A 27,216-nucleotide genomic window follows, 5' to 3' on the forward strand; every position below is an offset into this window, starting at 1 on the left:
ACCCTTCCTGCGATGCTTGAGTTGAGTGTACAATAATTAATGCAAGTAGACTGCTACGTCATGTGACATAGACCCTATGTTTGGACCGTTTACTAAAAAAACGTTAAAAGATTACAATTATATAAGAATGAAAATTAAATTCCCTAAAACTGCTGTAAATGAACACAACTGCACACAACTACTGTCGCCTAAATTGAAGTACCGACCCGAACGAGTGCCGCGACGCTTGCGAGAGGCAGTTTGAAAAAAGACCTGTGAAAAGAATAGCAACACGCAGTATTTTGATATTCGTTTACATACCTGCCCTCAACTGATTATACTGCCGTAAAAGGCGACTATGCTTGCCGTAAAAGGCGACTTTGCTTGCCGTAAAAGGCGACAGTGCTTGCCGTAAAAGGCGACTATGCTTGTCGTAAAAGGCGACTTTGCTTGCCGTAAGAGGCGACTATGCTTGCCGTAAAAGGCGACTTTGCTTGCCGTAAAAGCCGACTATGTTTGTCGTAAAAGGCGACTAACGGGATCGGGTGGTCAGGCTCGCTGACTTGGTTGATCGACCCCAATTGCGTGGATCGATGCTCATGATATTAATCACTGGATTGTCTGGTCTAGACTTGATAATTTACAGACCGCCGTCATAAAGCTGGAATATTGCTGAGTGCGGCGTTAAAGAACAAACAACCAACCAACCAAGTATGAGCGCACATGTGAACATTTGAACACGAAGCTTCGTTACATCCAATGTATTGCCACAATTAAGCCCTACTTAATCAGTCCATGTGTAAGCGCTGATATGGTTGCACATATGTGTGATTGTGATTATGCTGAGAGACAAATGCATCCACATACAAATCACACTACACAAACTCTGTATAACGCTGTTCTGTCAGCTACACCAGGAGTTGCCTTGGGATCGGGAAGCTGCCTTGCAGAATCTAGTCTCTCTCCAAGACCCTTGAGAATAAATTAAAAGAAATCCAACTCAAACCTAGAATGCTTTGGTAAGTCTAGAATGCCTCAGCTCTAGGCCTGAAATTAAGCATTCTTCTGGGCTCCATTTGGATTTTATTTAAATCTGAAATGGTTTGGTAAGTCTAGACTGCCTTAGCCCTAGGCCTGAAATGAAGCATTCTTCTGGGCTCCATTTGGATTTTATTTAAATCTGGAATGGTTTGGTAAGTCTAGATTGCCTTAGCTCTAGGCCTGAAATTAAACATTCTTCTGGGCTCCATCTGGATTTTATTTAAATCTGGAATGGTTTGGTAAGTCTAGATTGCCTTAGCTCTAGGCCTGAAATTAAGCATTCTTCTCGGCTCCATTTGGATTTTATTTTGTAGATATATTTAAGTAAGATAACGTTATTTCTAAGCTGCCTCCCGTATCATTAGCTTTGTAATTTCACCATACCCATGCTGGGGTACGTTCATTTTGTCAACCATACTTAAATCCCTTTCATCCAATAGCTCATGTAAATAGTTTTGTTTATGTGTGGTGATTGGTGATGAAGATGTGTCATCTGATGATGTGAGGAAGTGTACATTGTTTATAACTGACAATACCTGGAAACATCGTGAGACGCCACCTACACTTCACTCTCTTTCATCCAGTGGCTTGTGTAAATACTTTTGTTTAAATGTCGTGATTGGCGAGATGAAGATGCGTTTTCTGATGATGTGAAGATGTTTGTTTAATATGTTTATCTTTTAACCCCTCTTATTGTGGTTAATGTTCGGCGGTTTGAAAAATATGTTATTTTATCAGAATCGTAAATTACATGTTCCTAATAATTCATATTTTTAGTAGATACATATATTGCCTTATCATACCTCCATGTTAGAATGATGAGATCGGATTGGTTCATGTTTAGTGAACGGGTTTTTTATATTACGAAATTTTTGACAGCGTTGGCAAGAAATGGAGCTTTTCATGGGGCTGGATCTCATTCGAGTGAATCTGAACGTGTCTGTATTGTTGTCAGCTTGTGATTTGGTTGATCGAGATCTCAAGCGCTTTCCGCGCGTATATTAGTGTCATGGAATATGGGTACCAATCCATATTATTGACGGAATGTTCGTTTGTTGTTTAACGCCGCACTCAGCAATATTCCAGCTGTATGACGGCGGTCTGTACATAATGGAAACTGGACCAGACAACCCAGTGATTGATATTATGAACATCGATCCACTCATTTCGGATGCGATGTCATCACTGAACCTGACCACCCGATTCATTTACTCGCCTCTTGCGACAAGCATAGGTTGCTATATTCTCCCCCCCCCCCCCCCCCCCCCCCCAACACACACACACACACACTGGCTACATGTCGTACAATGCGACTAACGGGATCGGGTGGTCAGACTCGCTGACTTGGTTGATGCATGTCATCGTTCCCAATGGCGTGGATCGATGCTCATGACATTAATCACCGGATTATTTACAGACCGCCGTCATATAGCTGTAATATTGCTGAGTGCGGCGTAAAATAACCAACCAACCAACCAACCAACCAAAATGTTATAACTGTACGCTAGTCGAGTGAAAGATCCACACATCCATGCCCGAGGCCTATCACAGCAGTCTATGAACACGTGTGGTCCAGCTAAACTGGTGTCAGCATCATCCACTACTCACCCTCCTCAGCACGATGACCACACTGAATCAGCTGACATATTCCAGGCACCTTTCTCGGTGTTTCCGATAAGCAATTATGTGTTAGCCCAGTAACCCCAAAAGATCCACTTAACTATGGGTCAATTCGGAAACAAGCATGATGTGCTTTCAGTGTAGAACTAGGTTACCTGGAGATTTAACCGACCTAAATTGACTTTGAAACCGATCGCGCAGCGTATTGCCATATTGCCAATGATAAAAACTGCAATAGACGTGCCACTGTTGCATTACTATGAAGAGATTATCCTACGTGCTTTTACTTGGAGATTTCTAGGAGGTTCCGGGCCATGTCAGTGTTGAGAGGACGCAGTTTGCCCACTCGTCTAAAGAACCTGGAATCCATGTGCAAATTTGCATCTCTCAGGCGTGTGAAACCCCGGACTCGAATCCCACATTCACACTCATGAAGATACAAGGTTTGTCAGCACTATACCCGTGCTGTTTTCATCAAAGTGTTTGTTTGTTTGTGTGCTTGCTTGTTGTTTAACGCCGCACTCAGCAATATTCCAGCTATATGACGGCGGTCTGTAAAATAATCGAGTCTGGACAAGACAATCCAGTGATTGACATCATGAGCATCGATCCACGCAATTGGGATCGATGACATGTATCAACCAAGTCAGCGAGCCTGACCACCCGATCCCTTTAGTAGCCTTTTACGACAAGCATAGTCGCCTTTTACGGCAAGTAGTGGTTGCTGAAGATCTTTTCTACCCCGGAATCTTCACGGGTCTCATCAAAGTTCAAACGTCTGAGACCTGTTCCACATCGACTTTGCTGTCCATCCACTTTAAGCTGAATTATGCGTCCCTTGTTCACGCCAGGAACCTATGATTGTGGGTTCGAATCCCGGTTCGCCCCGATTATGTTTCTAGGTTTGTCAGCACCATACCCGTCCTCGTGGGTTTCGCCGAAGTGGTAAACGTCTAAGACCTGCATCACTTCGGGCTTTCCTCCCACATCAAGCTGACACGCCGTGATTTTACTGGAATACTGTTAGAACAGCGTTAAACCCAACTCACTCACTCACTCACTCAATTTAAACTGAAATGCAATGATATACCTGTTACACTGGTCAGAGCGGCTGAAACCCCTACTCACTCACTCACTCATTCACTTCTTAATTCAGATGATTGATGTTCATGTTGTTTGTGAGTTGAAGAAGGTTGGTCTGATTACAATACAATATAATATTATGTTTGGTTATTAAACGACTCGCTCAGCAAATGGTCATCGAGCGTGACCACAGTTCGATCCATTAAGTCGCCTCATACAACAAGCATGGATTGCTCGTGGCCAATTTTGACCAGGAATCTCCACGGCAATTAGCATGTGCCGCTAAGCAATGCTGAATTTGGATAGAGACGAATGGTATTCTGCAGTTGCTGGGTTTGTTACATTTATCAATTGTCTATCTACACGTGGGCCATTTAATATTATATATAATAAAATAAAATAAAAGCGACAAAATCCTTCCATAATCATTAGGCATGTCAACTTAAAGCAGAACCGTTTTACGACTTTCGACTATATTATAATCATGATTGTGTTTATGAGGTGAGGTGAAATTTGGTTTAACGTCGCGTCCAAGATTATTGCACTTATATAGCGACGTGCATGCACGTGTATGTGTGTGTGTGTGGCTGCTTGTACTAGTCCGGACTGATGCCGATTTATAGTGCTAGCTCACTGAGATACCATGCCGCAGTTTAACATGAATACCCCACTCAGACACAGTATACTGACTCCGAGCCGACCAGTCCTTGTTTTAGCCCCTTAATGCCGAGCGCCAGACAGGGTAACAACAAGTACAATCTTTTAACGTCTTTTTGTATGACGCGGCCCGGGATCGAACCCTGGACCTTCCGCTCTCCGGCGTGACGCTCTACCACTCGACCACGGAGGCGGTCCATGTGTTTATGAATCACTGTCAGATAGTGATGATACAAGGTGTTCGCGAAAAGGTGAGCGAATCCTGCCCCAACGGGAAACCGTCATAAAGACATGCACATGACTTGTGATCGATACGTCGTCCTTGTCAGTGATGGACACACGCTATCACCGACACACACACACGCACGCACGCACGCACGCACGCACGCACGCACGTACGTACGTACGTATCGTGTTTATTGACCAAACCTGTTTTTTAAACATAACTGGAAGTGTTGCTTTGCGAACCCATATTCTTGAACTGCAAAACCTTATTAGGTGAGGTGAGGTGAGGTGAGTCGAGGTGAGGTGAGGTGAGGTGAGGTGAAATGGGGTTTAACGTCGCGTCCAAGATTATTGCACTACTATAGCGACGTGCATGTACGTGTGAGTGTTTGTGTGGCTGCTTGTACTAGTCCGGACTGATGCCGATTTATAGTGCTAGCTCACTGAGATACCATGCCGCAGTTTAACATGAATACCCCACTCAGACACAGCATACTGACTCCGAGCCGACCAGTCCTTGTTTTAGTCCCTTAATGCCAACGCCAGACAGGGTAACAACAAGTACCATCTTTTAACGTCTTTTGGTATGACGCGGCCGGGGATCGAACCCCGGACCTTCCGCTCTCTGGGCGGACGCTCTACCACTAGACCACGGAGGCGATCCAAAACCTTATTAAACCGGACAGTACCGTCCTATTGAAATCGCCCGGATCATCAAACATCCGCATTAAAGAAGTCATAATACATATTGAGTTGTATTTCCAGGCCACACAGGGACATGCTTATCAGTACTGGAAATGTGACGGGAGTTAAAGGGGGTCTTACACCACACTGACACATACACAGAGCCAAGAATGACTCCAAGTCATATTGACGTGTTCAGAAAGTCAATGAGAGCTTAAAGCCATGACATGAATGGTTTATAATAGAAATGTATTGCATAATGATTTATAATATAAATGCAATGCATAACTATTTATTATCGAAATATAATGCATAATGTGTATACTTAATGCCAACATTATCCATTATGTGCATGCATAACCCACACAGTAAAACATGCACAATGCGCTACATAATTACATCTATCAATGGATCAGTGTGCTCTTCATTTTCATTCTTAGCCAGTGAATATGCAACCCAATCTGCCTGTGAGGCACATGGTAAACATAAACATCTCATCCAACCGAATTACAAGACAGGAAACCCGTGAAGATTCCGGGGTAGAATAGGTCTTCAGCAACCCATGCTTGTCGTAAAAGGCGACTATGCTAGTCGTAAAAAGCGACTAACGGGATCGGGTGGTCAGGCTCGCTGACTTGGTTGATACATGTCATCGATCCCAATTACGTGAATCGATGCTCATGATGTCGATCACTGGACTGTCTGGTCCAGACTCGATTATTTACAGACCGCCGTCATATAGCTGGAATATTGCTGAGTGCGGCGTTAAACAACAAGCCAACCAACCAACAAGACAGGATGACCCGAGCTATCCGGATAAACACTGCACACAAGCATATGTTTAATTCAGGATGCAAACCTGATGCCTCGGTTTTATCTGTTGACGGGGAAAAGTTGGACCAAGAAGGAAACTTGAGAATAAGGAAAACCTTCACTAACCAGCAATCCACACATGTGTCATGCGTGTCAAGGAAAGTTTTGCCATTAGGTTCGAAATCTATATGGCTCCTCTATATGGAAAGGGCGTGCCAGTTGTATTTACTTTCAAGAAAATTGCCCATCGTGTCACGGTTGGATAATATTACAGCGAAATTTACCCATCTCGTGGTGTATGTTTATTTCTGTCATATAATATGGGACCGGCCATTTACACAAAGTTATTTTTGTCAGATGAAAATTCTTCTTTTTCAACATTTTGAAAAATAAATATCTTTTGCAAGTATTTTCGGGGACTATTTATTTATTTCGATATAAAAACGAACACCCCCTACTCCGAATGTCTCCGAATGTCCCTTACGTAATGCAATTTGACAGAGCCGCACTTTGACGTCAAGTCCTGTGTTCTAAGTTTAGTAAATATATTCTACTTAAAACTGAATGGGAATTATTCGGAACTTGTATTCCTACAGTTTTTGTAGTTAACATAGTTTGAATTGCTGAATCTGCTTTTGTCCCTTTATTATATATTTAAAAGACTTAAGACTTTAAATAAGGTCAAAACCTGTTGTTATGGACCCGAAAACAAGAATATGGACAAGGTAATAGAAAGTCTAAGTGGGGTGGGGGGTGGGACATAGAGTAAAGTATTTTGTTCCTTTTTCATAACAAAAATAAATGTATTTTTTTCTCAACATGAAATGCATCGTTCTTGATTTGTACAAACAATGATAAAGTAATCGACATAAAACAAACAAACAAACAAGTCTTCCCATATGCGGACATGTTTCAAGATTCCCGGGAATGTGGATCAGCTTACCCACTAAGACTTTCCGCCTTGTTCAAGTGTTTTTGTTGTCAACTAAACTGAATATGATAGCATGTGGTGTTACCATATTATTTATTGTAATAGTCCATAGTCCGGCTTCCCTGCAGCCATGACAACGCCGGGGACACAGATGGGATAATGCTGTGCTCATGCCGCAGAACTTACGCAACTCAGATGCAGTATCAACGCGTTACTGTAACGGAACTTACGCAATACAGATGCGGTATCAACGCGTTACTGTAACCTAACTTACGCAATACAGATGCGGTATCAACGCGTTACTGTAACGGAACTTAGCAATACAGATGCGGTATCAACGCGTTAAAGTAACGGAACTTACGCAATACAGATGCGGTATCAACGCGTTACTGTAACGGAACTTACGCAATACAGATGCGGTATCAACGCGTTACTGTAACGGAACTTAGCAATACAGATGCGGTATCAACGCGTTACTGTAAAGGAACTTACGCAATACAGATGCGGTATCAACGCGTTACTGTAACGGAACTTACGCAATACAGATGCGGTATCAACGCGTTACTTAAACGGAACTTACGTAATACAGATGCGGTATCAACGCGTTACTGTAACGGAACTTACGTAATACAGATGCGGTATCAACGCGTTACTGTAACGGAACTTACGCAATACAGATGCGGTATCAACGCGTTACTTAAACGGAACTTACGTAATGCAGATGCGGTATCAACGCGTTACTGTAACGGAACTTAGCAATACAGATGCGGTATCAACGCGTTACTGTAACGGAACTTACGCAATACAGATGCGGTATCAACGCGTTACTGTAACGGAACTTAGCAATACAGATGCGGTATCAACGCGTTACTTAAACGGAACTTACGTAATACAGATGCGGTATCAACGCGTTACTGTAACGGAACTTACACAATACAGATGCGGTATCAACGCGCTACTGTAACAGAACTAATGCTTTAAAATGATGGAATTAAAGCGATGATTAAGCCATGATTCGGGGGAATCTGGATATCGAATTCGGAATAGCGGATCCTTGTAGCTAAGGGACACAACTCTGTATAGCCATTTGTGGCGTTTTCGGGAGCTTTATCGTCCGCGCACCCTACCGAAGGGCGATAGTGTTCACGGGAGAACGGACATGCTGTAAATCAAACGATTTTATGGTAATGTTATATACCCACCATCAAAAGAAACGCGAAACATAGAGGAAGGAGTACCGTATTCGACATAATAAATGGGGGCTCTTATTAGAATATTTTTTTGGTGTAAAACAACAGAGTTCAAAGAGCGTAAATTTCGGGGTTTATGCTGAAATCTTTATAAACGACAGATATATTTTTCCAGAATTTAATTGCCCATAATTAAGGGTGCATATAACAAACGTATTATGCACGAATAAATAGCCTTGTGTACATTTATCAATCGGAAGGGGTGCTTATTAATATAGGATTGTTCACTAGCCAGTATATTAACATATATCGCCGTGGCGCGGGGCGTCGAATACGGTATGTACGTTAAGAAGAGATGTTTCCAATGTGAACCAATGAATGAGAAAACTATCAATCAGTCAAGTGTTACCACAGCGTGCCTTTTTTCTTATCACGATATGCTGCACGTGATTTACAAACTTTACACGCTAATCCTGCACGAGACAAATGTTGCATCTCGAGTCATGGATCTATGACGTCACATGTGATGCGTTCATGGGCGTTCATGAGTTCAGATAACATACCAATCTGTTCGTTAGTGCATCGGACCTATTTAATATATCTTGAATATGAGTAATTATTCATATATTAACCAACATATTTGGTATTTACGTTTGTTTCATAATAATTACATAAATATAGAAATTAATATAATCCAGAGAATCCAGTGATCGACATCATGAGCATCGATCCATGCAAGTGGGACTTCTTATGATTATGGAAATGGTTTTGTGGCTTTTTTAAAAAAATAGTTAAAATTCAAAATCTACGTCCCACATGAAGCACACTTATAAAAGCTTCCGTTGTGACCACCTCGTCGCATGACCGCCTCCGTGGTCTAGTGGTAGAGCGTCCGCCCGGAGAGCAGAAGGTCCGGGGTTCGATCCCCGGCCGCGTCATACCAAAAGACGTTAAAAGATGGTACTTGTTGTTACCCTGTCGGCATTAAGGGGCTAAAACAAGGACTGGTCGGCTCGGAGTCAGTATACTGTGTCTGAGTGGGGTATTCATGTTAAACTGCGGCATGGTATCTCAGTGAGCTTGCACTATAAATCGGCATCAGTCCGGACTAGTACAAGCAGCCACACACACACACACACACACACACACGTACATGCACGTCGCTATATAAGTGCAATAATCTTGGACGCGACGTTAAACCCCATTTCACCTCACCTCACCTTGGCGCCAACATGCACCAGCTGTGCTGCCGGAGTGGCATATGTTGCACCCCATCACGTCGTCAGGTCTAGTTAGTCGTTACACAGCGCAAGCGTCAACCTGACATTTTCATAATCATCATACTGTAGTCATATCAACTATAGCCCCAGTGTCTGTTTCACCCAAACCAGTGGCCAACCCTAGATCAATATAACACCGCGTTGCGTTTAGCGGCAGAGAAGCTGGCTTTCACTGAGCATTCGTTCGAAGGGCTCACAAACAGGCAGTGTTCCACGTAGCCTGAGCACGTGTCGAAGGTGAAGTGCTGTATATTCAGCGTCTACAGGAAAGAGGACTGTAAACGCGGGTGCTCTGTCAGTAAACACACGTTGCATCAATGAAGACGCTGTTTGCACATAATCTTCACGGGAGTTGAATATATTTTTTTTTAATTCGGGATAATTACCATCTCTGTGTTAATGAAAATTCCAGAACTGTTTGAATTTTAGAAAGTGGAGGATTATTTAATAGATGTGGGTGGAAACCACGAACGAAACAGGATATATATATATATGTGCGTGACTTCCTCCAACAAACCAGCGAGGTCACTTAGTGGTAAAATATATCATGTACAATCGGGAATTTATAAGTACTTGATAAACATTGATATGATCTACAGTTCAGATCGATCAAGATCACAGTGATTTGGACCCATCCCATTGACTTCTTCGTACGGAACCGGAGTACTGTTCTGTTTTATATCCAACACACCGATTCCGCGTATTCTGTCGTACACATCACCTCGATGCCACTTTTATACAGCTGCTGATACGGAAGAGCCTGATATTCGCATCCACATCAACAGCTGCTGCTGCTGTTTCGGGCTCCACAGATTGAGATGATGATGTACCAATACTCCTTCCGAATTCAATACTTGAAGGGATGATTCATAACAGATAACTTGTTCAAGTCACTGCCGGTTTTGGATATTGTTCGTGAATATTGAGTGATTTTCAAGGTCTGTGTGGATCTGAGTCATTTATCAGTTGGAAGAAAGTTTCTGGAAGTTTTACAGAGGAAGACGCAGTTAATTGTCGGTGTTCTCCACATTGTCCACGACACGAACACAGTCCACAAAACATGCAGTTTGATGCCAGTTTAAAAAAATATTTTGAAACAAATGTGATTTTTTTCAGACTTCTTACAGCATATGGCTACGCTACTACTTTTGAAAAAACATCGCGTAACATGGGACGTTAATGCTTAAAATATTGTTAATTGTCATAATTATATTGAAAAAATGGTAATCTCAACGGAAGTTGAAACAGTGCCATTAATCAGTATTTATGCAACGTGAAACTAACATTACTCACTGAAATATTCGACTGTTCACGCAACTTCAAGGATTTTTGTTTTATCATCGATTTTTCTTCAAGGCTATATACACCCGGGATCATAAACAGGAATCCATTTATAACCAAGCCTGTTCTCGGCAAAGGTTGTCCCATCGCTATGTTCAACAGACAACACTGACAACTTAAGGAAGTGTACTGCTCAGCCGAACATCTGCTGAAGCTGAACGTCTGTTGTTACTGAGGTGATAGTTTCGAATCGATTTCTGCGATTTAAAGCGGCTCTCCGCCCGATCTTGAGACGCCATGGGCGCTAACAACGTCAAACAGAATGGCGGCCAGCATTCCAACAAGGCGATCAGCAGTGGCAGGATGAGAAACTCTATTGAAGACGAGCCCGTCTTGAATCTTAGTGAGGAGCACAAGGAACTCCTGAAGGAGGCGTGGGTAACTCTTAAAGGAGATATCTCGAAGGTTGGGGTTATCACTTTTATGAAGTAAGTACTATTTCATTTCCTTGTGTTTTGGATCGGGTTGAACTCTAACTTATAAGGTGCATTTCTTGTTGACGTTATTGCTTCATCTTCAGCAACCCATGCTTGCCGTACAAGGCGACTATGCTTGTCGTAAGAGGCGACTAACGGGATCCGGCGGTCAGGCTCGCTGTCTTGGCTGATGCATGTCATCGTTTTATGCCATCGATCATCATGATGTCAATCACTGGATTGTCTGGTCCAGACTCGATTGTGTACAGACCGCCGTCATATAGCTGGAATATTGCTGAGTGCGGCGTTAAACAACAAACAAACAAAATAATCTAATGCAACAAGTTTCTTTAGCTATCGTTTTACACTGTCGTGTCGATGTGACGTAAAACACGATTTCATACGAGTCTCCTTTCGGTTAATACTCTCTGTTAATACATCAAAGGAAAGAGAACGGAAGTGGTATAGTCATAGCTTTCATATCACAGCTATTTCCTTTAAGGAAATATATCTTAATCAACTTATATCTGTAAATTAATATGAATATTCTTAAAGTAAGTTCAATGTATATAATGCATTAGTGAACTAGTGGTTCAAGCGACGCTCGTCACGCCGAAGATCGGGGTTCGATTCCCCACATGAGTACAGTGGGTCATGATATGGTTGAAAAATTGTTTGACACCCTTCTGACTAGATCGACCCTGGGTCTGTATTCATTGTGACAACCCAGTGCTTTATCCACTAGAGTGAGTGAGTGAGTGAGTATGGTTTTACGCCGCTTTTAGCAATATTCCAGCAATATCACGGCGGGGGACACCAGAAATGGGCTTCACACATTGTACCCATGTCGGGAATCGAACCCGGGTCTTCGGCGTGACGAGCGAACGCTTTAACCACTAGGCTACCCGACCGCCCCCTTTTTCCACTAGACTTGTCACGACGTAAAGGCTACAGATTAATTTCACAATCTGTCCGTCAAGCTTTCATTAATCCATCACAGTATCGTATCAATTTCAATATTAATGTCACAACACATTTTAATATTGGTATTCATCAGCCTCAAATCGTTTGATCAATAGCATGTCCGTTCTCCTGTGAACACTATCGCCCTTCTGTGAGTGAGTTGGGTTTAAAGCCGCTTGTAACAGTATTCCAGTTTTATTGCGGCGAGTCCGCTGAATGTGGGAGGAAAGCCCGAAGTGATGCAGGTCTCAAACGTTTGCCACATAGATGAAACCCACGAGCATGGGTATGGTGCTGACAAACCTAGAAACATAATCGGGGCGAACCGGGATTCGAACCAACAATCATAGGTTCCTGGCGTGCCCAAGGGACGCAACTCTGCACAGCGAATCGCGGCGCCTTAGACGACTGGGCCACCCGTGCCCCCTTCGCCATTCAGTAGTGTGCGCGGATGATAAATCTATTTGAAACGTCACAACAGTTGTTTCCCTTGGCTACAAGGATCCGCTTGTACTAATTTGAATTTCAGACTCTCCCCAATTATGACCATAGCTTGGTTGGTGCCATACCCGTGGTCCTGGGTATCGCAAAAGTCGCAATAGAACATCTACAACCTGCGACATTTTGGTAATAGAACTTAATGTTCGAAGCGTAGTTAATACAAACGACAAAAACAATTAATTAATCATAAACAATCTATGTTAAAAACAGGGTCTATTTTACGATTCCGACAATATCATGATTGTATGTGTTTGTGAATCCCTGTCAAATTGTGACTTAACCAGGTGTTCGCGATAATTTTAGCATATCCTGTCTCACAGGCGGCACATGTCACAAACACATGCAATGGCATGTCAATTGTTCACCTACCCAGCCATCCTTAAGCCCAACCAACTCATTCATCTTCCTTGTGAACGGGTTTCCTTCCCGCAGTGTAAAGTCTCCTTATCTCGGGTCAGTAGAGATTGCACCATGTCTGACTTAACTAATAAAGAGCATGCTGAAACCAGCCAGAAGGGAAGCGCTGTGCACATGCTCGCCCGCTTCAAACGTCAGAGATGATGAGTGAAAAAGTGAATTTTGCTCGGCACAGCGTTGCATTATTCGCGAACCCAGCGGGAACAAGTTCGTTTATTGTTTCCAATACCCCTACAGCTTTCTTTCATAATATGAAATTCCTCCCATAGCAGAATTAATTAAAATCAGATTATTCAGATTATTTTAAAGTGACGCGAGTGATGGCTTGGAAAAATATGACCGACAAAACTTTTATAAGCATATTAATCTCACAGCCTTTAATGTCTTACCCTTTCCCTACAAGAGAAGAAGGGCCGCCTCCGTGGTCTAGTGGTAGAGCATCCGCCCGGAGAGCGGAAGGTCCGGGGTTCGATCCCCGGCCGCGTCATACCAAAAGACGTTAAAAGATGGTACTTGTTGTTACCCTGTCTGGCGCTCGACATTAAGGGGCTAAAACAAGGACTGGTCGGCTCGGAGTCAGTATACTGTGTCTGAGTGGGGTATTCATGTTAAACTGCGGCATGGTATCTCAGTGAGCTTGCACTATAAATCGGCATCAGTCCGGACTAGTACAAGCAGCCACAGACACACACGTGCATGCACGTCGCTATATAAGTGCAATAATCTTGGACGCGACGTTAAACCCAATTTCACCTCACCTCACCTCAAGAGAAGAAAGTTTGAATGCGTTGAATTTCTAGGAGACAGTTTATAATTACATTTTAAGAAAAACGACAGAACCCTTAGTCCAAGAAAGTGAGTGAGTGTGTTGGGTTTAACGCCGCTTTTAACAGTATTCCAGTTATATCACGGCGTTAGTCCAAGAAAGAAAGTCCAGTGTCCGATTCCGACTATATCATGTGTTTATGAATCACTCTAGAATAATGACAACAGGTGTTCGCGAAAAGGAAAGCGTATCCTGACCCACTGGTGGCACCCATCACAAACACATGCAAAGGCATGTCAGTTGTTCACCTGAAAAAGGACTGTAGCATATTGTCAAAATGGGGAATTTTATCAAAAATCCTTTTCCTCACTGATGCATCAAATCTTGTCTAACATTGTATCTTGATTCAACAGTCGGGAGGGGCCAAAACAGGTCTTAGGTGGATGTTCCCGATATGCATACATCAGTGAGTAAGTGAGTGAGTATGGTTTTTTACGCCGCTTTTAGCAATATTCCAGCAATATCACGGCGGGGGACACCAGAAATGGGCTTCACACATTGTACCCATGTCGGGAATCGAACCCGGGTCTTTGGCGTGACGAGCGAACGCTTTAACCACTAGGCTACCCGACCGCCCCCAGTGAGGTGGTGAGGTGAAATAGGGTTTGACGTTAAGTTCAAGATCATTGTACTTACATCACCACGTGCATGATTTTGCGTGCGTGCATGTGCGTTTCTGGACCGCTGGTACTTGTCCAGACTTATACCGGGTTTGTAGTGCTAGCCCACTGAGATACCATGCCGCAGTTTGACATGGATACCTCACTCAGACACAGTATCATGGGGGCAGTCGGGTAGCCTAGTGGTTAAAGCGTTCGCTCGTCACGCAGAAGACCCGGGTTCGATTCCCGACATGGGTACAATGTGTGAAGCCCATTTCCGGTGTCCCCCGCCGTGATATTGCTGGAATATTGCTAAAAGCGGCGTAAAACCATACTCACTCACTCACTCACAGTATCATGGTTATTTGCTTCTGTCTTCTTATATCATTCCCCAAGCTCACATTTTCAAACATGTAAAATATCGACAGTTGTTGCTGTGGAAACTTACTTTGTCGGGTTGCTTCTCTCACATATCAGTCTACACATGCCGCCCTCATCACCTGGTATGCCAAATCATCTGTTTGTCTCCCGGGGTTCGACAGCAATACTAGCTGAACCCCCGTGTTCGGTGCATCTTTTCTGGCATTTGGTTGAACGACATTTCACAGATTTGGCACCAACTCAGTCAGATGTGGCATTCCGCTTCTTCTGTCTATATTTCTTATATAACGATACCTCCTAGGACAAACAGTACACCATCAGGCGGAAATAGTAAGCTAACATCGCCACACATTCAGACGCAAAGTGTTGATGCTTTCGTGTTTTGATATAGCCAGACCGTCACACGCAAAGTGGTGATGCTTTCACGTTTTGGTACAGTCAGACGCAAAGTGTTGATGCTTTCGTGTTTTGATATAGCCAGACCGTCACACGCAAAGTGGTGATGCTTTCAAGTTTTGATATAGCCGGACCTTTAGACGCAAAGTGGTGATGCTTTCGTGTTTTGGTATAGCCAGACCGTCAGACGCAAAGTGGTGATGCTTTCATGTTTTGATATAGCCAGACCGTCACACGCAAAGGGGTGATGCTTTCTTGTTTTGGTATAGCCAGACCGTCACACGCAAAGTGTTGATGCTTTCATGTTTTGGTATAGCCAGACCGTCACACGCAAAGTGTTGATGCTTTCATGTTTTGATATAGCCAGACCGTCACACGCAAAGTGTTGATGCTTTCGTGTTTTGGTATAGCCAGACCGTCAGACGCAAAGTGGTGATGCTTTCATGTTTTGATACAGCCAGACCGTCAATCGCAAAGTGGTGATGCTTTCATGTTTTGATACAGCCAGACCGTCAGACGCAAAGTGGTGATGCTTTCACGTTTTGATATAGCCAAACCGTCAGACGCAGAGTGGTGATGCTTTCACGTTTTGATATAGCCAGACCGTCAGACGCAAAGTGTTGATGCTTTCACGTTTTGATATAGCCAGACCGTCAGACGCAAAATGTTGATGCTTTCATGTTTTGATATAGCCAAACCGTCAGACGCAAAGTGGTGATGCTTTCGTGTTTTGATATAGCCAGACCGTCAATCGCAAAGTGTTGGTGCTTTCGTGTTTTGATATAGCCACACCTTCAGACGCAAAGTGGTGATGCTTTCGTGTTTTGATATAGCCAGACCGTCAGACGCAAAATGTTGATGCTTTCATGTTTTGATATAGCCAAACCGTCAGACGCAAAGTGGTGATGCTTTCGTGTTTTGATATAGCCAGACCGTCAATCGCAAAGTGTTGGTGCTTTCGTGTTTTGATATAGCCACACCTTCAGACGCAAAGTGGTGATGCTTTCGTGTTTTGATATAGCCAGACCGTCAGACGCAAAATGTTGATGCTTTCATGTTTTGATATAGCCAAACCGTCAGACGCAAAGTGGTGATGCTTTCGTGTTTTGATATAGCCAGACCGTCAATCGCAAAGTGTTGGTGCTTTCGTGTTTTGATATAGCCACACCTTCAGACGCAAAGTGGTGATGCTTTCGTGTTTTGATATAGCCAGACCGTCAATCGCAAAGTGTTGGTGCTTTCGTGTTTTGATATAGCCAAACCGTCAGACGCAAAGTGTTGATGCTTTCGTGTTTTGATATAGCCAAACCGTCAGACGCAAAGTGTTGATGCTTTCGTGTTTTGATATAGCCACACCTTCAGACGCAAAGTGGTGATGCTTTCGTGTTTTGATATAGCCAGACCGTCAATCGCAAAGTGTTGGTGCTTTCGTGTTTTGATATAGCCAGACCGTCAATCGCAAAGTGTTGGTGCTTTCGTGTTTTGATATAGCCAGACCGTCAATCGCAAAGTGTTGGTGCTTTCGTGTTTTGATATAGCCAGACCGTCAATCGCAAAGTGTTGGTGCTTTCGTGTTTTGATATAGCCAGACCGTCAATCGCAAAGTGTTGGTGCTTTCGTGTTTTGATATAGCCAGACCGTCAATCGCAAAGTGTTGGTGCTTTCGTGTTTTGATATAGCCAGACCGTCAGACGCAAAGTGTTAATGAGTGAGTGAGTGAGTATGGATTTACGCCGCTTTTAGCAATATTCCAGCGATATCACGGCGGGGGACACCAGAAATGGGCTTCCCACATTGTACCCATGTCGGGAATCGAACCCGGGTCTTCGGCGTGACGAGCGAACGCTTTAACAACAAAGCTACCCGACCGCCCCCAAAGAGATAATGAGTCTCGTACATGTACCGCAAAACATTTATGCTTCATAGAACTATATACCTTCTAGTGCAAAGAGGGGGCACCGGTGGCCCAGCCGTCTAAGGCTCCGCGATTCGCTGTGCAGAGTTGGGCAGGCCCGAAGCCTTTGATTGTAGGTTCGAATCCCGGTTCGTCCCTATAATGTTTATAGGTTTGTCAGCACCATACCTGTGCTCGTGGGTTTTACCGAAGTGGTAAACGTCTGAGACCTGCATCACTTCGGGCTTTCCTCACACATTAAGCTGACACGCCGCGATATAACTGGAATACTGTTAAAAGCGGCGTTAAACTCACTCTTGTGCAAAGACATTATGTTTCTGGTTACGACATACCATCAAGTGCAAAGATGTTTTATATTACCAGACCATTAGACGCAAAGAAATTTTATATCTAATACAGCAATACCTTCCGACGCAAAATATTGATGTTTCATGTAACTATGTACCATCTAGTGCAAAGAGTTTTTAAATTTAATATAGCCATGCATGTCCATTCAGACGTAAAATGTTGATGTTTTTCCGTAATCATACCTTCAAACGCAAAGAGTTTCTATCAATTGACATGCACCAACCAAGTCAGCGATCCTGACCACCCACTCCCGTTAGTTGCCTTTTATAGGCTTAGTCGCCTCTTAAGGCAAGCACGTGTTGCTGAAGACCTCTTCTAACCCGGATCTTCACAAGTCTGTTAGATGTAAAAGTCATTCCGATGCATGATTCTCAGATGAATTGCCGCATATTCATATTTATTTACATCTTAAATCATTTCCATGTTGACTTTGATAGGCATTTTCGAGTTGGAAGAACATGATACATGTGTACGTGGCACTTTTAATAGTTAACAAGGTCTTTTATTCCATAAATAAAAGAAGTTATCTGCCATAAGAAGTGCCATCTATACATTCCATGTTATTTCAACATGTTGTCATTATTGGAATCGTGTATATTTCTTTAGGTATATATATGTTTATATCGCTGTTTTCAGAAGGTTAAGTTTGTTTACACCACTGCATTGGTCTTTCAATGTAGCGTGCATGCCATTCCTTAGCAGAAAAAAACGAAAGATTGACTTTCATCACCACGACCAAGTAACCTTTAAATGCGTTCGTCTCACAGAGCACATATAAATCAAATGAAATGGGAAATAGCAATACTATACATAATATATATTTGAATAAGTGAGCTTGCAAGAGAGAGAGAGAGAGAGAGAGGGAGAGAGGGAGAGAGAGAGAGAGAGAGGGAGAGAGAGAGAGAGAGAGGGAGAGAGAGAGAGAGAGGGAGAGAGAGAGGGGGAGAGAGAGGAGAGAGAGAGGGAGAGAGAGAGAGAGGGGGAGAGAGAGAGGAGAGAGAGGGAGAGAGAGAGGGAGAGAGAGAGAGAGGGGGAGAGAGAGGAGAGAGAGAGGGAGAGAGAGAGGGAGAGAGAGGGGGAGAGAGAGAGAGAGGGAGAGAGAGAGGGAGAGAGAGAGAGAGAGGGAGAGAGGGGGAGAGAGAGAGGAGAGAGAGAGAGAGAGGGAGGGAGAGAGAGGAGAGAGAGAGAGAGGGAGAGAGAGGGAGAGAGAGAGGGAGAGAGAGAGAGAGGGGAGAGAGAGAGGAGAGAGAGAGAGAGGGGGAGAGAGAGAGAGAGGGAGGGGAGAGAGAGAGGGAGGTAATCACGGGGCTACTTGTATGTTTCACGATATGAGAGATAGAGATAAAGAGAGAATATCCGACAAATAGGAATAATCCATAACTGCGTCGTATGCGCGGGCAATCATATAGAATTATGTTCCGAAATAACTATTTTTCGGTGCAATTTAAGTGACGAATTTGGTTATTTTCCGGCGTTGATGTTTTATATTTACCGTTATAACGACCAAACCACTTTTGTCTTGAAGATATTGTCCAGATTCTTTGGTGATTATATTTGAAATATATGCAGATTTAACAGTTTGTTCTCACGGCATTGTTGAATTGGGGAATAGACACCAAAAAGATATCAATAGGTAATTACAGAACGTCTTGATGTAAAACACACATTTCTTCCTCAACAGGTGCAACTGTCCTCTGGAAATCGATTGACAAATGACCGAGAATATTATTTACTGAGAGAGTGAAAATGTCGGCAGGGTTTAGGATCTACGGGGAAATGTGCTTCCGGGCATATATTTCTAGAATGTTTTTTTTTGTATGTGAAGCCGTTATTCTTGTACATTTTGCCGGACCCTGAACCGCCTTTATTATGTGCTGGTTAATTGAGTAGGAGCGTTTTTTTCTGATGCAGTCAGTACTGTTAGATGTGGATCATATGGCGTGATCACGGTTACACTAGAAAACCAGTGCTTGTCGGCCAAAGTTGATTTGGTTAAAGTGAGTGAGTGAGTTGGGTTTAGCGCCGCTTTTGACAGTATTCCAGTCATATCTCAGCGTGTCAGCTTAATGTGGGAGGAAAGCCCGAAGTGATGCAGGTCTCAGACGTTTACCACTTCGGTGAAACCAACGAGCACAGGTATGGTGCTGACAAACCTAGAAACATAATCGGGGCGAACCGGGATTCGAACACAATCATAGGTGTCTGACGCAACTCTGCACAATCGCGGGGCCTCCGATTTGATTTAAGATGTATACTATATAACGTCAATGCCAGAACATAACCAGGCTCGCTTATCCGACGAAACATATTCCATGGGGCGTTAAAGGCAAAATATAGGTGAACATAATATGAATGGATCACGGAGAAAGGAGTGATGACACCTGGGCCCACGTGCACAAAGCGATCTTAGTGCTACGACTAGTGTAAGCCTATGTTAAAGTATGGTAGTTACGATCATCTTAGCGCTAAGATCCCTTTGTGCAAGTGGGCCCTAGTGCTCGCGAAAGGGAATTCCATACGCCATCATGTTCGCATTGTATAGATTTTACGTATTTATGTTTTAACAGGTATTATTAATAAGTTTCAACATTAAGGAAGGTTTGTTTGTAAAGGACTGCTAAAACGAAACTGATCTGAATGAAGATTTAAGAATTGAAGACGCCATTATGACCACCCAATACCCTTTGGGATCCACAGGGTAGAGTACATGTTGGTATACGCGATTAAGGGAATATCGTGTTAAGTTATTGACAGCAATTATCACTAGGTACTCTAATGCTCGCTGACTTTGTTGATGCATGTCATCGTATCCCAATTACGTTGATCGATGCTCATGATGTCAATCACTGGATTGTCTAGTCCAGACCGCCGTCATACAGCTGGAATATTGCTGAGTGTGGCGTTAAAGAACAAACAAACAAACAAACAATATTCTAATGCAAAAAGAGTTTCATAACCCATAGTTTTACACTGTCGTGACCATGTGACCTACAATGTAATATCGGTTAACACTTTCTGTTAAAACATCAAATGAAAGCGAAGGGAAGTATTATTGTCATAGCTTTCATATAACAGCAATTTCTTTTTAGGAAATATATCTTAAGCAACTTATATCTGTAAATTAGCATGAATATTTTTAAAGTAAATTCAATGCAGATAATGCATTAACTGACCGCCGCAAACAAGATAATTATTGTTTCACATATGTGGCTAAACTCACGATCACTCCAGCTGCGAGACAGTGGCCCATCATGCAAGTCTGCCCAGCCAGGCTGACACAAAGGGTCAATCCCTCAAGGAACCAGTGATTAGTGTGTTAACTCCACGTCACTGAGTCGGCACACATTGTCAGTCCGAAAGAGATAATGGTCAGTTAGGCAATATGACATCCTAATTGAATAATTTTTCATATATTTAATAAATAATGACGAAATCGTCCATGATTACAACCGATAAACCGCTGACACCTTGGATGTTGTGAAAGATATTGGAATTCGTCATCTTCAGTTATGTAACTCAATATATTTAAGATTATATGTATTATAATATGGTGGTAGCAGAGACCAGGTAATAGTCTATAATTATTGCCTCTGGTGGTAGCTGCTTCTACCGATTAAAAGCCACAAAATCAGCAGCCATCTCTGTTTTTCAAGGTAGTAACAACCAAGAGACGTCCACGTCATCCAAAAAGACATCTACGTCATTATTATCACTTACGGAATACAGCGTCCATTGATTCAAGATATAAAGGGCGTTTTTCGGCGACTGTCTAAAGCAATAATCGACTGCTGCAGGCGGTTTATCACGCCGAAGCTTTGTTTACACCTCGTGACGTTTGAGATTAATTTGAGCAGATAGCCTCACCACCATGTTTGTGTTGATAGATGAAGCGCGCAGATCTGGGCTGTGTATGTCAGTTTGGACATTAGTCATTTCTTGAAAGTTTCGTTAAAAAGGAACCGCCAAGTAGGTGCAAGGAGTTTCTGAAGTGCTGATACTGAGTTCGGGCTCGTGCTTCATGACGACTCCGGTTGGACAAGGAATTGAGAAATATGCCAGTTTGTTAGAGTACGAAAGGGTAATGTTACGATGAGGACTTGACTGGTCGCAGTCAGGAACTTCTCTCTGTTTTAGGTGGTGAGAGAAATTGGGTTGAACGTCGCGATCAAGATTATTGCACTTATATTGCGACGTGCATGCACGCATGTGTGTGTGTGTGTGTGTGTGTGTGTTGTGTGTGTGTGTGTGTGTGTGTGTGTGTGTGTGTGTGTGTGTGTGTGTGTGTGTGTGTGTGTGTGTGTGTGTGTGTGTGTGTGTGTGTGTTTTTGTGTGTGTGTTTTTGTGTGTGTGGTTTTTTGTGTGTGTGTTTTGTGTGTGTTTGTTTGTGTGTGTGCGTGCGTGCGTGTGTGCGTGCGTGCGTGTGTGTGTGTGTGTGTGTGTTTGTGTGTCTGTTTGTTCTTGTCGGGACTAATGTCAGCTTATAATTCTGACCCACTGAGATGCCATGCTACATTCTAACATGAATACCCCACTCAGACTCCGAGCCGACCAGTCCTTGTTTTATCTCCTTTATACCTAGCGCCAGGCAGAGAAACAACAATTACCATCTTTTAACGTATTTTGGTATGACGCGGCCGGAGATCGACCCCCGACCTTCCGCTCTCCGGGCAGATATTCTATCCATTACACCACTGAGGCAATCGTAGCATCTTGTGTGTCCCAAGGTTTGGAATACCCATGAGGTAAAAAAGACGAAGCCCTGCCATTATGCCATTTGTCCAATCGAAAACAAGCACATTTCCGGAACGTGTTGCTGCGCGCTGCAATCAATCAGACATCTAGACATCTGGTATGTTATACTTAACACGCTCATAGCCAGGTTTTGTAACTGGGCGTGTGATGCATTCATAATGTATTGCCTATTACGGTGTACTTTTAGCTTTGTAAGAAATCTGTCATTCAAATCTAAATTGAAAATACACTTCAAAAGTAAAATTCGCTTGCATAAATCATAAAAAAACAGGCAGTGGAAATTACACGTTGCTGGGAAAGTATTCGAAGCACGCGTATTCAGAACTGGGTTGAGCTGGAACATCACATGTCGTGATGAGAACTGACATGCCGCGGTGAGAACTCACATTCTGTGATGAGAACTGACATGCCGTGATGAGAACTCACATTCTGTGATGAGAACTGACATGCCGTGATGAGAACTGACATGCTGTGATGAGAACTGACATGCTGTGATGAGAACTGACTTGTCGTGGTGAGAACTGACATGCTGTGATGAGAACTGACATGTCATGGTGAGAATTGACATGTCGTGATAAGAACTGACATGCCGTGATGAGAACTGACATGTCGTGATGAGAACTGACATGTTGTGATGAGAACTGACATGTCGTGGTGAAAAATGACATGCCGTGATGAGAACTGACATGTCGTGATATGAGAACTGACATGCCGTGATGAGAACTGACATGTCGTGATGAGAACTGACTTGTCGTGATGAGAACTGACATGCCGTGATGAGAACTGACTTGCCGTGATGAGAACTGACTTGCCGTGATGAGAACTGACTTGTCGTGATGAGAACTGACATGCCGTGATGAGAACTGACATAGCTTGATGAGAACTGACTTGTCGTGATGAGAACTGACATGCCGTGATGAGAACTGACATGCTGTGATGAGAACTGACATGCCGTGATGAGAACTGACATGCCTTGATGAGAACTGACATGCCGTGATGAGAACTGACATGCCGTGATGAGAACTGACATGCCTTGATGAGAACTGACATGCCTTGATGAGAACTGACATGCCGTGATGAGAACTGACATGCCTTGATGAGAACTGACTTGTCGTGATGAGAACTGACATGCCTTGATGAGAACTGACATGCCGTGATGAGAACTGACATGCCGTGATGAGAACTGACATGCCGTGATGAGAACTGACATGCCGTGATGAGAACTGACATGCCTTGATGAGAACTGACATGCCGTGATGATACTGACATGCCTTGATGAGAACTGACATGCCTTGATGAGAACTGACATGCCTTGATGAGAACTGACATGCCTTGATGAGAACTGACTTGTCGTGATGAGAACTGACATGCCTTGATGAGAACTGACATGCCGTGATGAGAACTGACATGCCGTGATGAGAACTGACATGCCTTGATGAGAACTGACATGCCGTGATCCAGCTGAAATACTGTTCAAAGCGGCTGTACCCCCCCCCCCCCCCTCCCCCTCTCCCCCTCTCTGTCGACGTCTCTGTGTCGACGCCTCTCTCTCTCTGTCGACGTTTCTCTCTCTCAGTCTGTGTGTGTGTGTGTGTGTGTGTGTGTGTGTGTGTGTGTGTGTCTCTCTCTCTTTCTCTCTCTCGAAATACATGCACTTAACTTGATCGTTTGAAGGATCAACATAATCTTTAAGCAAACATGTCATGAAACATACGAGTTGCCTCTCTCTCTCTCCCCACTTTCTCTCTCTCTCTCTCTCAACGCCTATCTGTGTGTGTGTGTCTCTCTGTCGACGTCTATCTCACTGTGTGTTAATCTCTCTCTCTCTCTCTCTCTCTCTCTCTCTCTCTCTCTCGTGACTTGCTAGCCCACTTATTCAAGTATAAAGGATAGTATTGCTCTGTGAGACGAACGCATTTAAAGGTTACTTGGTCGTGGTGATGAAAGTCAATCTTTCGTTTTTTTCTGCTAAGGAATGGCATGCACGCTACATTAAAAGACCAATGCAGTGATGTAAACAACTTAACCTTCTGTAAACAGCGATATAAACATATATATATGCCTAAAGAAATATACACGATTCCAATAATGACAATATGTGGGAATAACATGGAATGAATAGATGGCACTTTTTTATGGCAGATAACTTCTTTTATTTATGGAATAAAAGACCTTGTTAACCATTAAAAGTGCCACGTATTCATGTTCTTCCAACTCGAAATGATTTAAGATTTAAATAAATATGATTATGCGGCAATTCATCTGAGAATCATGCATCGGAATGACTTTTACATCTCTCTCTCTCTCTCTCTCTCTCTCTCTCTCTCTCTCTCTCTCTCTCTCTCTCTCTCTCTCACTCTCTATCGATCGAAATACATGCAATAAATTTTATCGTTTGAAGGATCTACATAATATTTAAGCAAACGGGTCATGAAACATATACCAAGTAGCCTTGTGATTACCTTAACGTCTAGAGCAAGAAAGAAAAGACTCGCATGACGTGACGTATTTCTTCTATGTCAGCACACTTTAATTCAGGAATGTGACCAAAGTCTATGTTTTCATGACCTTCATCGCGTTGACAAGAACCCGAAGGCACTACCTGTATTTCGCTCGATTCATTCCGGTTCATTTATGCGCAATTGTCTCATGATAAAACAAAAACAAAAACGGGGCAACATATCGCCCGATCAACATATTGATGAGTGAGCCTGGAGCTTGCACATCCTTGACCTTGAAACACACTATCCGCTTCTGCGGTGAGGTGAAATGGGGTTTAACGTCGCGTCCAAGATTATTGCACTTATATAGCGACGTACAACAACAAGTACCATCTTTTAACGTCTTTTGGTATGACGCGGCCGGGGATCGAACCCCGGACCTTCCGCTCTCCGGGCGGACGCCCTACCACTAGACCACGGAGGCGGTCTCTATCCGCTTCTGAGCGGGGTTTGGGTGGGTCTCTGTTAATCATTACGTCTCAGGAACTCACCGTGGGGTTCGAAGAGGCACGGTTCCTGAAACTTTCAAATGCTTTTTGATATACGAAACGGTTCTGCAGATTGAAGAATTATGAAGACATCATCTTGCTGAATGACATTCCGGGAAAAGTTCCCAAGTGAATGAGTTTTATTTCTCGGCGATTTGAACAGTATTCTAGTTATATAACGGCGTGCAAGCTGGACGTGGGAGGAATGTGAGATGTGATGCAGGTGATTAGACTTGCACAATGTAGGAGGAATGTGCGATGTGATGCAGACTTGCACAAGTCTCTAAGGCAATAATTGTTAGTTTTAATCATAAGTTCTAGATTATGCAAGTAATAAGAACAAGTTGCCCCTATAAGAGACTGGCGTCCTTGATGCCCATATGTCTAGACTTGACTATTAGGAGGAAAGAATTACTACATATCCATGTAGTTTTCTTTCACTACAACCTTGGAGCAAGTCTAGCAGGGGTTATACGTGTACTAATTTGGTGAAACCCTCGCAATCGCGATGTAGCTGTAAATAGTATTGATTGTGGTGTAAAAGAACACTCATGCCCGTGAAAAAAAAACATTGCCTTAAAGGAGTTCTCTCGTCGTGTTGAAAATGAACCTTACACAAACCCAGCATCTCGGTAGCTGAGGCTGTGATCAAACCGCAAATATCACAACCGTTCTTTGAATAAACTTGATTCTTTTTCATCATCTACCTGGGGCGTTTACAGCCTAAGATGGGTTTATGAAGGGATAAAAGGGATAAACTATTTGTCAGCTTAATCCAGTTTAACTAACAAGAAACCCATCTTTGTCGTAAAAAGGGGATTAACGGGATCGGGTGGTAAGCGAGCTTGGTTGATGCATGTCATCGTATCCCAACTGCGTAGATCGATGCTCATGATGTCAATCACTGGATTGTCTGGTTCAGACTCGATTATTTACATACCGCCGTCATATAACTTGAATATTGCTGAGTACGGCGTTAAGCTTGAATCAAACAATAATTAACAAGATGTTCTAGACTACTCGACGATCATTCGCCTTACATACTGACTTTAAATGTCTACGACAAATGAGCGCGGTAGCCTGTTCAGGCCGCTCTAGGTCTAGTCGTATTCCGCTTGTGATTAACCACTATTCATTATTACAGTAAACTTTCTAACAATTGGCATTCATTTAAGGCTTTACATATATCTAAATCTGAACAACTTACACAATATCGATAATTTTAAGACCCATTACGAGATGTCACAAAAAAAGTAGAAATGCATGACATTGTACTTTCTATTGAGTTTCCCATAAGACCATATTTCAGTTAACCCAAAATCCCATAGACGTATGGGTAAGTCCAGTAGCCTATTGTAATACCAAGTCGCAGTTTTAACATGGATGCCACACTCAGTATTAAGTGTACTGCCTCCTTTTTTATCCTTTAAATCCGAGCGCTCCTCGGGCAGACATTCTATCCATTACGTCACAGAGGCGGTCGCGGCTTCTTGGGTGTCCAAAGGATTGGCATAACTAAAGGGTAAAAAACGAAGTCCTGCCACAATGCCACGTGTCCAATCGAAAGTTGTTCCAATCAAGCAATCGGACGTCCAGATCAGGCCTTATTTTATCCGGATATCGTTAATATGGACATCCATTCGCTCTTGTACCGTCCGGTAACAAAGTTTCATTCCGAATTCCTAACCGTTCTCGGCATAATCGTCCGGAATAAGAAATTCCTAAATGAACGTACCTCCAAAGGCCCTGTTCATGTACATTATAAACTGACTGACAGGAAGCATTCTCTCAGTATTATCGCATACATTTATATAAATATACTAGCGGGAGGAATGTAACTGTGCTTCATATAAAGTGGCATAAATG

General features: G+C 43.1%; 1 protein-coding gene across 2 annotated transcripts in view; it reads left to right on the forward strand.

Annotated features, from left to right (window-relative positions):
- Nucleotides 1-27,216, forward strand: part of LOC124111212 (neuroglobin-like) — a 103,515-nt gene that overhangs the window by 52,708 nt on the left and 23,591 nt on the right. The window contains exon 1 of one of the 2 annotated variants that reach the window (XM_046470851.2): nt 9,646-11,272. The exons of the other annotated variant lie outside the window; for it this stretch is intronic. Coding sequence (XP_046326807.2) covers nt 11,082-11,272 — 191 coding nt within the window. The 5' untranslated portion in view covers nt 9,646-11,081. Of the gene's footprint in view, nt 1-9,645; nt 11,273-27,216 lie in introns of those variants that run through there. 2 annotated transcript variants of the gene reach the window in all.

The sequence above is a fragment of the Haliotis rufescens genome, unplaced genomic scaffold (assembly GCF_023055435.1).
Source record: "Haliotis rufescens isolate VD_foot unplaced genomic scaffold, xgHalRufe1.0.p SCAF_13, whole genome shotgun sequence".
Classification (NCBI taxonomy): domain Eukaryota; kingdom Metazoa; phylum Mollusca; class Gastropoda; order Lepetellida; family Haliotidae; genus Haliotis; species Haliotis rufescens.